Source organism: Parasteatoda tepidariorum, chromosome 6 (assembly GCF_982258835.1).
Source record: "Parasteatoda tepidariorum strain Cologne lab strain chromosome 6, Ptep-v5.0, whole genome shotgun sequence".
In the NCBI taxonomy this organism is placed as follows: domain Eukaryota; kingdom Metazoa; phylum Arthropoda; class Arachnida; order Araneae; family Theridiidae; genus Parasteatoda; species Parasteatoda tepidariorum.
The window spans coordinates 47,956,380-47,975,232 of NC_141760.1; the positions used below are offsets into that span (position 1 = coordinate 47,956,380).

The 18,853-nt window shown below is 32.7% G+C and overlaps 1 protein-coding gene across 1 annotated transcript in view; it reads left to right on the top strand.

The window, feature by feature from the left end:
- Window positions 1-13,049, top strand: part of LOC107447762 (transmembrane protein 145-like) — a 38,889-nt gene extending 25,840 nt beyond the window's left edge. The window contains exons 7-13 of the mRNA XM_087165815.1: window positions 502-651; window positions 4,558-4,730; window positions 5,332-5,504; window positions 7,149-7,269; window positions 9,051-9,110; window positions 9,677-9,826; window positions 12,914-13,049. Coding sequence (XP_087021941.1) covers window positions 502-651; window positions 4,558-4,730; window positions 5,332-5,504; window positions 7,149-7,269; window positions 9,051-9,110; window positions 9,677-9,787 — 788 coding nt within the window. The 3' untranslated portion in view covers window positions 9,788-9,826; window positions 12,914-13,049. The remainder of the gene's footprint in view (window positions 1-501; window positions 652-4,557; window positions 4,731-5,331; window positions 5,505-7,148; window positions 7,270-9,050; window positions 9,111-9,676; window positions 9,827-12,913) is intronic.
- The last annotated feature ends 5,804 nt before the right edge of the window (window positions 13,050-18,853 follow it).

Sequence of the window (18,853 nt, forward strand, 5' to 3'; positions counted from 1 at the left end):
TTGAAACCATAATGCGCTGTGAATTTGCTGCAATAGGGTGTTCAATTCATCTCTGTTTCTGTTCCGTTCAAGTTAAACTATTAATAATATTATTATTTTAAGACATGAAGTTTTGCAAATTTATAGCAATCATAATAAGGTGTTAAACTATGTTTTAGTTCCGTTCAAGTGGCACCATATTACATGTAATTAAGTTTAGTAGGTACGATAGTTAATAATTAGTTAATTATCTAGCCATATTAAGGTTACAGGATATTAGAACGGTATTATTGCACAAAACTCTCAATAATTTCTATCAGAGTAACGCATGCCTTCAATTGTTTTTCGCCATACCTCGCGTATACAAAGTTCGAGTATGATTTTGGGATGAATTTTTAAGTCTCGAAAATTTTGTGGGAGTTTCCTTAAGCTCTTAGCGCCAAGTTCCTTATTTTTTGATCACCTAATCATGAGACTATTAGTATAACATTTAAATTTGAAGAAATTTTCATTAATTTGCAGATGCTCTTCGATCCAGACATTTGTTTCATCGCACTTATGCTCTCTACCTTACTTCAGTGATTCTGGAATGTTGTGGTTTATCATTTATGTGTGCCTATTATGCGAATCTTGCGAAAGAAGGATATGCTCTAATGGAACTCAAACTCTTGGGTAAACTTATAGATTGTTGCTTTAACCATTTTTTTTAAAAATAGCGTCGACGCTCGATATGACTAATTCTGTCTCCAAATAAAACTAAAGCAACGAGCAACGAACCAGTTGGCCTGACTTTTATAAGTATGTAGAATTTCGAGTGTCTCGAGATTTGAAATCGTATAGTCAAATATCAACACAAAGTATAAGTATATAAGTGAGGCTGATGACTTTAATTTTTGCCTCTTATATGTACGCTCTTACAAATTTTAGGTGTTTTCGGGTATATTTCAGATTTGACGAAAATGGGTATTGTAGTGAATTTGTTTTTTTAAAAAAAAGATTATGTCTTCTGAATATAGCATATGCTACCATTTTAAACAAAAACTTGTCATTAGCTTAATAGCGCTGTTGAAGAAGTGTAAAAATCATAATCTAGTAACTGAGTATTTATATCAGGGGTTTCCAACTTGCATGAGGCCGGGGGCCACAATTAAAAACACAAATCAAATGGCGGGCCGCAACTTTATCAAAATTTTATGTAGGACTCTTTTATGTTTGAAGGAACATTAAATATTACTGTCAGATTTTTTTTTCTTGGATGCAAAACCTGAGAAATAAATTTTTTTGCACCGTTGATATGTTAAATTTCACAGAAACGAAGAAAGTAGGTTTTTATTAACGAGAAAAGTATTTTAAACCCATACAGATTTTTCACGAAAATTGTCAGCAAGCAAATGACAACTAATATATTTTAGTTCGCGGGCAACAAAAGAAAGCTTCGCTGGTCGGATGCGGCCCCCCGGCCGCCAGTTGGAAACCACTGATTTATATTAAAAGGTTCTGCGTTTAGTCCTTACATTTATCCAACACGGCATATGTAATTGGTAATTAAAACGGAATTTCATTTGCAACTAGTTTTCTTCAACTTTTTTTATGTCTAGGCGAGAGACTATGCTGTTAATTTTCTTGATATTGAGACCCAGCAGTTGAACCTTAACGGATGTAAAACTTAAATTTGAATACTCAAATAAATAATTTATGTATACGTTCAAACCATTTATCCGCTGTTTGATCGCTTTTGGCTTTTACTTAGGGACCATGTGTTGGTGAATGTTTTTTCAAGTTGTCCCCCACACAAAAATTGGCCTCTCTTTGACTGTTAAGTACTAATTTTAATATCACTATGTCAAAAGTATTGGCATTTAAAAATAGATCACAATCTTTTTCAAATTTGATTGATTTATATTATTTTTGCATCGGTTAGTATCTTCGTTATCCAAACAAAATTTAGAAATACTCACGAACTCCCGTATTCAATAAAATTTCGCTATGTATATAGTATTCATGATATTATATTTTTGATATATTACCAATAATGATCACGAAATTATCGTATTCGATAATTATAAACACTGATCACGATATTGGTGAATTTGCTACACCTACATGTATTATCAGGAGCCGATGACTCAGTCAAAAATATAGACATTTAACGATCTATAATGATATTTTCCAATTTCAGCCATTACGACTATTATTTTTGCATTACTCATATTTCCGTTACCCAAACAAAATTTAGTAATACTCACAATAATGCTTGTACTAAGTAATAATAGCTATGTATAATACTCATGATATTATTTTTTGAAACTATTTCGTTAAAAGAGGCAGTAAAAAATTGCCAAATTGTGGTGTGCTAAATCGGATCCACAAAAGCAACCCTTCATCTCAATGGTCAGCATAAGGAATCTCGGGAGCACAATGACACTTTACCTTAAAAACATCAGTGTATGTATACCAAGAAGTGGAAATTCACCTTAAAAACATCAGTGTATGTATACCAAGCAGTGGAATTTCACCTTAAAAACACTTTACTATAGGGTATACCGAGCAGTGGCACTTAACTTTAAAAGGAAAAAAATATTAGGTATACCGGGTAATGGCACTACGCCCTTTGATTAATCAGACCGTTAAAAATAATAAACTAAGATTACTATTGCTTGATTATTATGTTTGGTGTTTGATTATTATGTTTGGTATTATATTTTAATGCAATAATACTCATATTAACTAACAGATTAATAATAAATAGCCTTACTTTTTTCATTGTGTAACCACCGAGGGGACACTAAACAATTTCTGCATCTCAAACAAAATTATTATTTTTAAATGATTAATCTATAGTTTTCTGGTGTTTTTAAAAGTATTTTTAGTGAACTTTGAAATTTCGTAATTATAAATAATTTGATTTAAATATAGTAAGATATTTAATGTCTATTTATTTAGACTTTTATGAGCTGGGAAAATTCTTTATATCTTAAGTGGGAATGATAGAGGAAGATATTGATGAGGAATTTTCTGAATTAGGAAGCTGCTCTAGCTACATTTTGTGTCGTCAATAAATTTCATGCTAATTCTGAAAGGAAATTGAAGCACAATACATTGAAATCCTGCAAATGCCATTTTGTACCATAACTTTTTTTCCCTCCTATAAACTTAAAAATTCTTCCCTCTCTGGACTTATCAGTTGTATTGGCAGATCTTTTACAGGGGTTTTTAATCATATCGTAGTATTAATACCCCTCCCCCAAAAACGCTGAGGAACAGTTAAATTTAAAAGATGACCGAAATAGTAAAAAAATGTGAGGAAAAAATTCTGATGAATAATGAGGATGGGATTTTGGTAAATTAAGTTTTTTTTTTATGAACATTAAAACAAATTACCAATTAAAATTTGAAGAATAAATTTAATTTAAACATTATTAAGAATTACAAATAAAAATACATAAAGTTAAATGAAATTAAGATTATTGGATATCCATGCTTCACCAACCAGCACACGAGGTAAATTGATGCGTAGCGTTGGTTGCTGGTAGAAAACTTGTTTCACATGAGTCACTGCAAGTTGAAGCGCAAGTGCCTTTTGTATCATCAAGTAAAGGTGAAATTATAGGAGCAGGGCACCGTCGCATGATAAATGGATAGAACATTCTGGACCAAAAAATCTAAATTTTCAGTTAGTAGCCAGTGGCCGGTAGACTCCAAACAGTTAAGTAGCCACTTATTTCTCAGACCTAATGAGTGAGTGACCGATATCGATAGGTCCTTTTCATTTAATAGCCTGTTTTTTCCTCACTTGCATTAAATTATATATTAAAAAAATTATATAAGAAATAATATACGCTATAAAAAGTTAATTCAACAATAAAACTAATATAAATATGTCACAAAATTTAGTTAAATATACTGACTTTAAAAAAACATAATTTAAAATATTTGGGGAGGCCTAATGCATTTAATGTATACATTACAATTTGAACATACGTGGATTGCTAAAGTATTCTCCTTTCCCATGAATCTTTCCTTCACAAATTGATGCATTCTGAAAGATCAAAATTTTGAATGGGGACATTGGACATTTTAATGAAAATTCTGTTTTCCAAAGTCTTTTTGCATTAATGTATTCTTCATTAAAAGATTTTCAAAAAAATAATTAAAAAACGTTGGGAAAAAGAGATCGGTTGCTTATTTAATTTAAATCACCCCTTTTTTTTTGTTTTCGCTTTATGGAGTGTTTATTTTAAGGTCTAGAACATTTCAATCAAGCTCTAACAATTTTTGCCGAGTTATCAATGATAATTGAGATCGGGTTTTTCCATAAGGAACACACCTCCTGTTTTGTATCCAATAGCTATCTTCAATTCGTCCGAACTTTTCAAATTCCGTCTTCTGTGTGTACTCATATCTTTTGATTTCAACTATTCTGATATATTCGAATCTAGCCATCTATGCTACCTATTTAAAATTGGCATGAATTTTCAGGATAGCCCAATATGTAAAATAATTGTTAATGAACTTATGTTTCAGTAGCACGATAAGAAAAGGTAACCATTATAAAAATTTCTTCTCTTCATTTTTTAGGAAAAGTGATTGAAGCTCTCAGTACATTGTTTTTACTTGTTCTGCTGATTTTAATAGCTAAGGGTTATACAGTCACAAGAGGAAGATTAAGCAAAATAACATATTTTGAAATATTTGTTTTTCTGTTCTTGTATATTCTTGTGTATGCAGTGTTATTCTTATATGAAGAACAAGTAAGTCTTTATTAAATGTTAAAATTAGCATTTTAATTAAACCTGGGAACATGCACCACTTGAAATACGTAATAACTAATACTCAATCCGACATATAATGGCAGGAAAAAAATATTTTCATAATTTTTCTGTTCTAAATAAATTAAAGAATAATGCAAAGATGCTATTTATACAAAAAATTGACATCTTTTAAAAAATAATAAGCAGGTAAAAATGTTAATCCGTTCTGCTTAGGAAACGAGATATCTCTCAACAAACTTTAAAATGTGTAATAAAGTTCGACAAGAGATGGCGCTTCTGAATGGAAAAACTATATTTCCGTTAATTTCAACAAAACTGCTTGTTTGGGCATCTGTTAACAATGTCCTTGTACTACACCACGCTGAAATTGCAGATGGCGCTAGTTGTTGACAAATTTTCAACTAATTTTGAATCTTAGTGATATTACCCGTTTTCCATTACAGATTTAAAAAAAAACATTTATGTCTATCTTTTTTTCTTTTTTTGACCTGATATGCAGTATGATTACTTTTTTTAAAAAACTTTTTTTTTTGCAATAATTCAAGATAAATAAATTGTTCTCAAATATTTTTCTTTCCAGTTCTTTGACCCAGGAAAGGTTTTATACATTTATGAAAGTCCAGTAGGTTATGGCATAATTGGATTACGCTTAGTTGGCTGGGCTTGGTTTGTGTATGCTGTCACTTTTACAATGATACACTATCCCGAGAAATCAAACTTCTACACTAAGCTATTTTTACTTTATTCCATATGGTAAGCAAAACAAAATTTTAAATTTCTAACATCGAAAAGAATTTCTGCATGACACTAATTCTCTAACAGTCAGAGAGGCGCAGTGTTTAATATTTTGCGAACATAATCAAAGGCTGAAATAAAAGGGATTGTTGTTAATTTAAGCGCAATGTTCAGACAACTAATTGAACTAAAATTTCGATTTCAATTGTATTTACAATTACATTATAGATTTAAAATACATACATTGTTGAAAAAGCATCCAAATTAAAAAAAAAAAAAAAAAAAAAAAAGACTTTCTTAGACAGGGATAGAGCGTTTCAGCGTTTGCCTCCCAATGAAGTTTGAATCCGAACGATAGCTGATCGTTACGAATTCTGTTCCCTGCTCGTGCGTGCCGATAACAGTGATGACATAAAATATTCTCAACGGTTGATGGATACGAGTTAGAATCTCCTGGATGCGGGTTAATCCTAAAAAATTTTTGTGATTATCCTTACTGTTTAACGCATATGCGAGATAATTCTGTCAAAAAAAAAAATTTTTTTTTGTCGTATACCTGTTTAGGCAGTGGGGGTGCGATTGTTCCTGTTTTTCAGTGGCGCCATCTATGGCCAGGAATTCGACTTCTGCCACGCCATTCACACAACCACAACCCGCTTATAGGGCGGGTCACACTCACCCACAAAGGAGAAAGAACATGGAACACACACAGAGAGAAAGAAACATCCATGCCTTGGCCGGGATTCGAACCCAGGACCTTTCTGGTGCAAGGACAGTTCCCTGCCCCCTACACAGGTCGGTCGGCAAATAAATAAATAACATGAACAAATAAATATAAATAAAAGCCTCCATGGTTTCTAGTTAATCCCATTACTTGATCTTGGAGCTCCCTTGTCTTCCAGGTTGGGTTCAAAATTGCAAGGCTACGAAGCGAAAAATGGGTCTACTGTTAAACGCTGGTAATAAAATAAAATAAAGAATAACAAGGTAAACTAGTTTTAACTAATTTAGCGCCCTTAAACACCACAGATTTCAGGATTCTTAAATTATTCTCTAAAAAAGTTTAAACATGTAAGCAAAGAAATGGGAAGTTTACGTGATTTAAGTTATTTATTAGATATAAATGGCTAAAAATAGTTATTATAATAATAGGCTAAAAATAGTTTTTATGCTAATAGTTTTAATTTTTCATTTATTATTGTCACAAAATTTCCTATATTTTTTAATTATTATTGGTTGTATATGGGTTTTTTTCCCAGGAGAAGTAAAAAAATAAACGCTCTAATAATAGGTAAGCATATTTTTGGAACTTTTGGACACCCTTCTCTTTCCCTTGTGACATACCTTTTCTACCCCTAAAAAAAGCGAATCGCAACATTCCTTTAACATGTGCTCAAGCAGATTTTTTTTCTTTCACTAACTCGCATTACTTTCGCAACTTAAAAAGAGATTTATTTGTTCAATCTTTGGTTCAATCATTAGGGATTTTAGATTTTTACGTAAATATTTTTTACATTCCTTATTTCCCTTGTCAACAAATAATTGCAAAACGCAATCCCCATTCTGTTGTTAGAGGCTTCAATAGAATTACATTACATTGTTTAAGCATATTCGTTTAAAGACTATTTTTTTAATATATAAAACTGTTTGTTTTCTTTCTAGGTTCCTCGCAGCACCAGTAGTTATTCTGGTTTCAACTTATGTTGTGCGAAAGTGGATTCGAGAGAAACTTATCAACGCCGTGGAACTGTTCATTTCAATATCAGCTCATTTCGTTTTCTTTGTAAGGAAGAGCGTTATTTGAAAATTCTCATATAATTTTCATATATATTTAAGAACTATTATTAATCAAATTCAATAATACCATTCATTATATTCATCATTTGCCCCGCAGTGGACTGTTCGTAAAGACACAGTTCCCAGTAGAACACTGAAGTCAAGCATCACTGGCTGCGGTCAGTAAGCGGGTGCGTGATCACTTTGATCAGCCTGTGTAGATACCGAGAGTGCTGTTAACAGTGTCCTCGTTAAATTGTTCTACCGAAAACTGCTCGATTTCGCATGCAGATCGTCGGGCTACCAAAGCAGGGGAGCCATACCCTCTGCAGAGGATCAAAATTGCGATGGCATGTCTTCGGATCATCCTCAAGGATGTTCTCCAGACTGTCACCAATAGCCCATTGTGCAGTTCAATTGCGACGTAAATAAAAGTACCTACCCTCATTCATCATTTCATTTTACATTCATTATATTATGATATTCATCATATTATAAAGAGTTGTGTTTTATGTTTGTCAATGTTTAAGATAAAAATTCCTAATTATTGATAGCTTTTTAATTAAAAAAATAACAATGAATATTTTAAAATTAATTTAAGAAGCTGTATATTTTACTTTCCTTATCATATTAAAGGTTTTAGCATGGCAACTTATTAGAGATAAAAAAAAATGGTTTACAATTTTATCATCTTATAAACAATTCAAGATAAATGTGGTTAAAATTTTTAATATTTTATAAAACAAACTTTTTTTTAACTATCAATAAAATTATTAACGGAAACACTATTTGTACTTCAACATTAAAAAGATAATATTGTGATATGACGCGATTATTAATTAATTGAGTTACAAGATAATTGAGGCTCTTTAAAAATTACTTTTTGTAAAAACTCTCTATATATAATTAAAAAAAACTATATTGACATATTATATATAGTTATAAGTATGAAAATTCTATTTAATACGCCCATCCCTAGCTTACCACGGATAATGGGCTTTGATTCAAAGACTGGATATCACTTTGAGAGAGTCTTAGAAAATTCACTCCGTTTCTGAGCCGTGATGGCTCAAGGGATAGAGCGTTTGCCTTCCAATGAGGTGAACAGGGTTCAAACCACAGTGCTTGTAAATTATCCTCAGTGGTAGAAGGATCAAGGGTTACAGTCCCCCTGCCATCAGGCTAACCGTGGGAGGTTTTCATAGCTTTCCTCTTCATGTAACGCAAATGAGGGTTAGTTCTATCAAAAAGTCCTCCACGAAGGTAAATTTCTCCCAATACTTGAATTAGGAGTTCCCTAATCTTCTGGATTGGGTTTAAAACTACAAGGCTACGGAGTTGAACATTAGTAGTCGTAGACCCAAAATTGGGTCGGCTGTTCAATGACGGTTACGAAATAAAAAATAAAATATAATATTCCGAACAATTTTAGAGTTACAACGCGCAGTTGGGGAGCATGCTGCGGTGGCAGGGTAATTACTACCGCCATTCGCTCTTAGATCTAAATCATAGTAATTCAAGCCCAAGATCCAGTATTGTCTTAGAATCATCCATACAGATGAATTTCAGAGTGTTACCAATATCATATTAATGTTTTTTTTCCCCAATGCCCACCTGGAGAATGACCTAAGTCATACAGGCATCTGAAGGGCAGATTTGTTGGCCACTCTTATCATATTAATGTAATGCTAGAAAAATATTGACGATGAAATCAAATCTGAAAAATATAAGCTTAATATGTATTGATTTTTTTAAAACTTAAAATTTTTTTTTAAAATTTATTTTTAGGTTTTGACAAGACCCTCTAAAGCAAAAGAGAACTTTCCTTACCCCGTGAGAACATCTCAAGTACGTATTTTGCACTCCTATAACACCAGTACAGCGTTTTGAGTATGTATTCTATCCATTGTAATAGCTGTTAATAGCGTGGCCATCAAGAGGGTCATGACCCCAAACATTTAGTTAAGAGAAGATTTAATCGACGACTAAGGACACTAAAGTTTTACTATTTTTATTAGGCAGTATTATTTTAGGAATACTTTCCCACTACGAGTTACTGCAATCATTTGTTTGCATTTTGATGCTTTGATATTTTTTTTTCAGCAATTGAGACTTCAAGGATTACTTTAGGTTTACCTGGACTTAGTTTTTCTATATTTTAAATTACTTAGGCAGGTGAAAAAGAATTTCTCTTGCAGGGTTTCTCCTGCAGTATAGCGCCCTTGTGAAAGTGGTCACAAATTACAAATATCACTATTTGTTCCTCCAAAATCCACAGTTGATAAATGGATTTTTAGATCTTTTTTTTGTACAAAAATATTTTAATTATATTATTTAATATAATAATTTGCTCTAATAAATCATAATACAATTATTTCTAGCATATTTAGATAGTTTTTTTTTTACCTTCACAGATTGGTGTAATGCTGCCCTCTAATGGCAGGACTCTAGTTGGAGATAATTCATTAGACCAATTTGCCCATCATCCACAAACGCTGACATCGCCAAACTCCATACTTAATTAATCAGCTATATTTGGAATTGCTACTGCTGCTTCAGAGATAGTGAGATATACTTTTGTTACATTTATGTTCATCAGAATTAATACTTTTATTAAAAAAATTTTTTGCTAAAAAAAACAGAAGAATTAAAAAATAAATAAATAATGCAAGTCGGTGGAAATATATAATTTACTGCGTTCAGCTCTTAAAAAAATATTATACTCATAAAATTTCGAAATTAGTTGCGAACGTCGTCAACAGATGGAAGTGCTGAATGAAACACACTATAAAATATTGTCTTCTGCCTTTGCGGATGTTAATTCTGATCAAAATATTTGCATGAGAAATAGTTTTGTCCTTAGGATCCAGCATGTTTTTGTTACAAATAATGGTTTTGATATATATTGATGGATGTAAACATAACTAACTTTTTAACTTGGTAAGAAAATATTAAGTTTTCTAAGAGCGTGGTTAAACGTGAATTTTTGTCTTCTTTCTTTTTATTTATAAACTAGCTGTACCCCGCGAGCGTTGCAACGCTTTCCGTTTGAATTTTAAGTTTGCATTTAAGTGTGTAAATGAGATTTGCGATTATGATTTGAAATGAGAATTTTATTTAATGGTGAAAAACCAGTGATAGTCTCAACAGTTAATTCTCTAGGAGTCGTTAGTGCATTTTCAAACAGACATGTATGGTGATGCACACGGACCATGAAACAGATTTTGGATGATGATCTGAAAAAAGTCTGGATCAATGGCAACATCAGGTATTTCTGCTGATATGAGCTGACCAATTTGTCATAAAGTAATTTTTCAATAAGCCAAATCATGTGGCAATTCTCTTTTTTTGCCATTCAGTAGACTACATCTAACACCGCTGTTGGGAAGTCGAACTTTGAATTTTATGAACCATATTGGACGACGACGCACAAGAAGAAGAAAACAGCTTGTTTGAGACAAGAGCACATTTATTTATAGGACGAGGACATTTTACACATATAATGACACATAGGAAGAATAACTACTTAAAGACACCGTTTTCTTTTATACTTATCGATTGTTTTTTCTATTTTTTATATATTTTGTATTATGTCGCCAGATTTCAACTAATTTATTACAAATAAAATATTTATTGATTTCTTATAAAATATAGATTATGCGAACCCGCAACATCCTCCCCACGAACAAAATAAATTGTAAACTTTTTTTTTTAGAATTAAGTATAACCCTTTTAAAACATAAATTTCAAATTATTTTAGTTTTAAATTTTTTTTTTCTTTTTTTGTTTTACAACAATTTCTGATTATAAAGATATTTTTAATACTTAATGTCTTAACGTAAAATTTTTTTATAGTTCACAAGTCCAGTTTATTTGGTATTTTTATTTTTCTTCCATAACCATTCTCTCGTATTCCTTCTGAAACAGGGACTGCTGATTTCGGTTTGTAAAAATCTGTTTCTTTAGGCGAAATTTCCAAGGGAAACAGCTTTGGGTCCTATTTTTTCTCCATGGATTGTTTTTAATTTCGCAGCTCTTGATATGTCATCTTGCCGGGATATAACTCTGGTTTCTTAGGACATTTATATATTTGGACCTTAGGATATTTATTATTCAATTGTTATAGAGTGTATAAATACACTCCATAACAAGAAAATCGACGCACCAAGAAGGTGTTGTCCGATTGAAACGAAAATTGGTGGATAGGAAGACAATGTACAGAATAGTAAATGATTAAAATTTCAGAACAATTGAATAATTTATTGCAGAGTTATAGTAACAATTTTAATAAGGTGTTGATCCGCCTCTAGCCCGGTTACAAGATGCCACACTGCGTGACATAGACCGATAAAGCTCCCGGATGGTCTCTTGCGGTATTTCCTGCCAAATTCGATCCAATTGTCGAACGAGGTCATCAACATTCCGTGCCAGATGCAATCGCCTTCCCGTCATATCCCAGACATGCTCGATGGGAGAGAGATCTGGTGATCTGGCAGGCCAAGGAAGAGTTTGACAAGCTTGCAGACAGTTCAGAGCAACACGTGCCGTATGTGGTCCTGCTGAAAAACCAGCCCAGGGCGCTGCAAAAGGAACGGTAGTAAAACAGGTCTTAGGATGTCGTCGACGTACCGCTGTGCAGTAAGTTTACCTCTAATGACGACCAAAGGGGTCCAGCTGTCAAAGGAAATGTCACCCCAGACCATAATGCCTTATTGAAGGCCGGTGTGGTGTGCGATAGTGACTGCAGGATCCCCCTCTGCTCTGTGCGTCTCCAAACACGTCTTCGATGATCGTCAGGACACAGTTGGAAGCGGGATTCGTCGCTAAAGACTATACGTCCCCAGTCGGCATCATTCCAGCCAAATCTGTTCAAAACATTCATGCATACGAAATTTCAAAGCAATTGGAGGATTGCTTCTTGGTGCGTCGATTTTTTTGTTATAGAGTGTAATTATTGAAAACGTGCAGACAGACAGTAAACGTTTTTATAAATAGTCAGGGAGGCAGTTTTCTTAAGACAGACAATATGTTCCGTGTTATGACAGATAAAAATAATAGTCTTGATGGTCAGTTACAATAATGTACCTTGAATCTGGGACCCCTTGAACCTTACCAGCTAGTACCTCAAATTCTATTTTAGTATTAAAAAATGTGTGAAAGTATGCAGAACATTAACTAGTAGACCATAAGTAAAAAAGTGCGATAGTAAAGGCAGGAAAAATGTCACTCATCACAGGCTGTTACATACAGCAAAAGCCTCTTTATCCACGTTTCTATCCTTCGACAACAACAAAAGGACCTTTCCATAGTTTAAAATGCGTATTTGACATCTGAGCTGTAATTACCAAATTTTGTGTAACTTCTACACAACATTAATGAGACAATTTTCAACCACATCATCTTGCTGCATGCAGACATCAGATCTTAGGATCTACACCACTAGCTTCTACACAGAGAAATCAGTGCAGTGCACAATAATGGAATCATTAATTTTCAACTATGGAAGTGAGTTGCGCTACCACAAATCGGTTTAAAAATATAATTTAATAATTTTTTTAGAAAATAAATTATTTAATACATTTAAGTTCATTTAGTTAAAAAATATTTATAGTTAATATTTAATGATGTCCTTCTAATTTTTTTTTCCATAGCCACTATATGTGAATGGTACAAGACCAACGGCACCTTCTGCAGCACAAATTAATAATCAAAATACTGTTGAGCAAAACGAAGCAACAACTACAACGTAACCTAAAGCATTTTCCATGATGACTAAAAATTTCTTTAGTTCAACTTTTTGAGGGACTTGGTGCAAGAAATGAAAGTTGAGATCCAAAAAATCATTGGCAAGAGCTAAGTAAAATTAGAAAAAATAAAATAAAAATCAGTGACACTATTCAACTCACACTCCAGGATTGGTGTTACATTTGTGCCTCGTTCTTACACTTTAAAAAGATATACAATCAAGAATGCATTATTATTGTAATTATTGTTTTGGGAAATTAAGACTTTGATTTTTGCACTTGGTCCCTAAATTTAAAAAAAAAAAAAAAGAAAAAAAAAAAAAAAAAAAAAAAAACTGTACATATGAATGTTATGATTTTTAGTTATCATTCTGGCTTTCAGGTGTTGATTGTATTTCACTCTATTTTGTAAATAGTATTCCCAATTGAATACTAAACTTTATTGTTGTTAATATGTTTAATCACCATTTTCCTTCAGTTGGGATTCAAACCATTCTAAGGTTGAAAAAATTGCGTTTGGTTATAAATGGCAGTTTTTTTTTCTTCATTTTTTTCCTCGACAAGAAGTTGACATTTGGCCCTCATATTAAACAGCTGCGAAAACGCTGTGAGAAAACTATGAACATGTTACGCGTCATTTCAAATACGCATTGGGGTGCAGATCGTATTGCTTTACTACAGATATATCGGGCACTTATTCTATCGCGTATTGATTATGCTTGTGCAGTATATGGCACTGCCTCAGCTTCTCACCTTAAAAGGTTGGATACAGTGCATCATACTGCCTTGCGTATATGTAGCGGCGCATTTCGTACTTCTCCAGTTGAAAGCCTATATGCTGTGTGTCACCAATTGCCTCTAGATTTGAGACGCATGCAACTCGGTCTAACGTATTATTTTCCCGTAATCTCATCCACATCACATCCTCTTAAACGGGAAACACTTCCAGGGAGTTTAGAGCGGATTTCTGATGCTCGACCCTCACATGTTCGCCCTTTTAATGCTCGCATGTGCTCGCTCAACCAATCATTCAATATCTGTAACTCAACTACACAATGTGTCGATCACTCGCCTATTCCACCTTGGAACGTTTCACACTATCATTTTCATTCTCCATTCGATGTACATAGTAACTCTCATGTTACGGCTATCGTTTTTCAGCAACTATACAAAGCTCATCGTCATCAATATTGTCAATATGTTCCGGTTTTCACAGTTGGCTCAAAATCTCCTGACTATGTAGGTTGTGGTATTGTTATTGCTGACGACACCTACAGTTATAAAATACCAACTACGTGTTCCGTATTCACCGCTGAAGCCGTTGCAATTCTGTTGGCATTAAGGCTTATTTCAGCTAGTTTGAATCGGAAGTACTGCGTTTATTCGGATAGTATGAGCGTATTGCGCCAACTTAAACATTTTGACAATGAAACTCATCCCATTTTGTGTTTTATACAGCATTTGCTATTTAATCTTCATAAGAATGGTTTGGACATTTTGTTTTGCTGGGTTCCAAGTCACGTAGGAATCCCATGCAATGATTTAGCCTATACAGCAGCGCGATCTGCTACTACTGCTTTAAATTTATCTATACCATTCTCAGATATAAAAATACATATTAAAAAGTATATAAAATCTTTATGGCAGCAACAGTGGGATAACCAAGTGAATAATAAGTTGCACGCTCATAAATCAAATTTGGAACCCTTTCCTGTGTTGCGATTACGTAGTGCAGATGTTAAACTTACCCGGCTGCGAATCGGACATACCAGACTGACCCATCTACATTTGTTGTTTGGTGAACCACCTCCTCAATGTAACACTTGTGATGTTTTACTTTCGATTCACCATATTTTAATCATTTGCCCATGTTTTAACAGTCATCGTCTTACCTTTTTTGGTAGTTCTATTTTATCTATGGGAGATTTGTTGGGTGACTCTCATCATCCTAACATTTTTGCATTTTTACGTGCTATTGGCATTTTAAATTGTATATAAGTTTATTCTGTTCATGAATTTATTCACTTTTAGAAGGATATTCTTACTTTTACACTATTTTAAATGTCTTTCAAAATTTTACTGTGCTTTAACTTTGACCTGATTTTAATCCAATATTACCGCTGATTGTTTCTATACGTTTTTATCAATTTTTAATGTGATTTATGGAAAATATGTATGCACTTTAATTTTGACAAGTATAAACATATTGTTTGGCGCAGTATATTCACATTTGGATCTTGTGCTATTAAACTCTACATTCAATCAATCAATCAATCTTCTTTTTATTCCTAGCATTAAGTTATCATAGGAACACACACACTCAAACTTCTATTATAAAAATATAAAAATGATTATATCTATTCTAATATTAGGATCCTAAACACTTTTGTTTAAAAAATTAGGGAAAAAATACAGAAAAATGAGCTTAAAATTTAAAAAAATTTAAAATCCCATTTTGTGGAGTATTTCTCTAAAACTAACAATAAGTGAAAATATTATAAATTCGAAGATTTAAAAAAAAATTGAAATAAAGTTCTTTTTTTCAAGTTTTGTTTAATAATAATTGTCCTGTTTGGACATAATTTTTATAGCAAGCTATCACACATTTAAACAAATTTACTAAGTTAATAATTATTTAATAAAACTGCTATACAGAAAGTTAAATCCATGGGATTTTTGTTTTGTTTTGTAAGCTAGAAAATAAGCAAAAAAAAACTTTCTAACGCATCTTTGGATTGTTACAATAACGCAGAGCTGCGGTGGGTTAGGGGTTAGAGTGTTCGTCTCCCAGTGAGGTGAGCCACGTTCAAATCTCAGCACTGGCTGGCTTATAAAAATTCTACTTCGGGCTCAAACAGACCACAGTGCTAACTTAAAATATCCTAAGTGGTAGACTGATCATAGTGGTAGACCCCTTACCGTCGGCTAAGGGTGGAAGGTTTTCCTCTCCATGTAACATAAATGTGGGTTAGATCCATTAAAAAAAATCCTCCATAAAGGCTAGTCTGTCCTAGTACTTGTTCTAGAAGTTCTTTTGTCTTCTGGGCTGGGTTCAAAATTACAAGGCTTAGGGAGTTGAACATTGCTAGTCACAAATTCAAAATTGGGTCGGGTGATTGGTTATTATAGAAAATAAAGCAGAGCACAATGTATAAAAGTACACTGTTAATGTCAAAATACAGAATATAAAGCTAAAAATTCATTTTTCATTCTGTTTCAGTACAATAATGATCAACTGTCTTTTTTAACTAGACTCTTTGACAGAATGTGTTTTTTATTATAAGTCCCGCAGTGGACTGATCGTTACGACACGGTTCCCAGCAGATCACCGAAGTCAAGCATCACTGGCTGCGTTCAGTGGGCGGGTGGGTGACCACTTGGATCAGTCTGCGTAGGGACCGAGGGTGTGCGGTATTGGTCCTCGTTAAACTGTGCTACCGTAAAGTGCTCGACTTCGCGTGCAGGTCGTCGGGCTACCGAAGCGGAGGCGCCATCCCCTCTGCAGAGGATCAAAATTGTGATGGCATGTCTTCGGATCATCCTCAGGGATGTTTCCCAGACCGTCGCCAATAGCCCATTGTCAGCTCTAGTGCGACGTAAATTAACAACAACAATCTTTATTATAATATGTTCTTGAATCTAATCTTTGATAAAAATACAAATGCATATTCATTAAATTTTATAAACAAGGTTATAATTGAAGTCACAAAATTTTGTTTTGAAAATCTGCAGAAACAACATTGAACTCGAGTTTTAATTAAAATAATTGATAAATACATATTTTCAATTTCATAAACAAATTTTACACTGTAGCAATTGAAGTCTAAATGACAAGTTCAATGAAATTATGTTAACTAAACTAAACTAAAATGTTTTAAAGACTTTTTAATTTCTTAACAGAGTTGATACTTATCAATTATAGTGTTATTCCCTGATTACACTATTTCCCTATCTAATAACAAGGAAAAACTAGTTTTGGTATGTAGAGAAGACTGCAGGTTAAAATACGACTTTTTAGGTAAAGAATCCTGAGGGGGTTAATAAAATTAATATCCAATTTAAAAAAACTAAATTGCAATATGATTTATTCAAAAACATTGAATAATTACAAATTTTTATGGTTTTAAATCTCACCCAATTTCAATGAAAATTTGAAATGTGGATTTACGCTTTTAAAAATTTTCAATTAGATTTCTTTCAGAGTTTTTGTTTGTTATCATTTTAGGGAAAACTTGAACCTGCTTTCATAATTTATTCTTTTCACGTACCAAATAGAATATCATAATTTATAAAGTGAATAAGTGTGGTTTTGAAATTTGTGGTTACGAATATTTAGTGGATATGGGTAATCAGAGCCCAGAGTCTCCTGCCATTTGAAATTATTCAAGCTAATAATAACTCAATTACACAAAAAGTAATTTATTAAACATGACAAGCAAACCTTACAGACAGAAGAAAGTACAACATTGTGTAGAAATAAACAATATGCAAATATAAAGCTTTGGAATCACATTTAATAAATCCTGAGACAACAAAGACAAAAATACATAGAAACCAGTAAATTATTTAAAACATATTTAATTCAGAACAATTAAAACTTAGTAAACATCATGTTTTTAATATAGAATGACAGGATTGAAGTATAAGGCATCAGAAGCTCTACTCTTATTTTTATCACATAGGTTTTCCCCCTCGGAATCTGCAGATTCCGACAAAAATTTAATTTAAACTACAATATAAAAGTATTTAATAAATATAAAAGCATTGGTTCCTTTTCACCATAATAAATAAAATTTAGAACAAGTTCAGCAAAGGGTGATGAGGAAAATGGATTTTTGAATGGAACTGTAGATGTAAGGCGTAAGGATTCATCTGACTGGAGTGATTGTAAGGTAAGGAGATTGAGGAAGAGGAGTAACAGGAGTTGGAGAAGAAGATAAAACGTCTTGGGGGGAGAGTAGCTTTCGACCATGTCAACCTTCATGATTTTAAATAACAATACTTTCTTTTATTTATCAATGTTTTTTTTAAAAAAAAATTAATTTTAAATAACTATAGGTTAAAAGTATGTTTAGACATTTATGCTTGTTTTTTACTTTAGGTGTGCTTAATTTTCCTCTATTTTATACATTTGTTATTTCAAAACCTATATGATACTATATAAAGTGAACAATTGACAATAAGTTTAATTTATAAAACCATGTGCTTTGGGTCGATTGATTGTACACTTTCTGTGCATTCTATATGTTTTGTCCTTCGTAATAACTTTTACCGAAATGTATGATACTAGCCATTTTTATACCACTGGTATATGAATAAAATTTTTGTTACTCATAAGTTTTGTTTATTCCATGCAACTTATAAGTAAAATATATTTGTCCCGTTAGTTAAAATAAACTTTCAAAATATTGGGTTTACAAATAAGTTCCCGCTGTTTGTCACAAGATGGCATTACAAGAAGGTTGAGCAGAAATCGATTGGTGTTAAACGTCTTATTGTAACTTTGTTCATCTGGTAGCAACATAATTTTAAAATATTACTGATTGCTTATTAACATTACGTAATTGTTTTCTTGCAAAAATGTCAAATTTTGTGCCAAATAGCGTCATTTGTGGGAACTTTTGATTTACTTCTTTAATTTGAAGAAATCTGCAACTGAGGCGAATCGATTACTTGGAGAAGCATATGGTGAGGCTGCTTTAAGTGAGAGATGCTGTCTTGAGTGGTTTCAGAAGTTTAAAAGCGCTGTGTTTGACATGGAAGACAAAGAACACAGTGGAAGGCCGAAATTGGCCGAAGGCAAGGAATTAGAAGAAGATTCATCCCTAACGGAAAAAGAACTTGCTC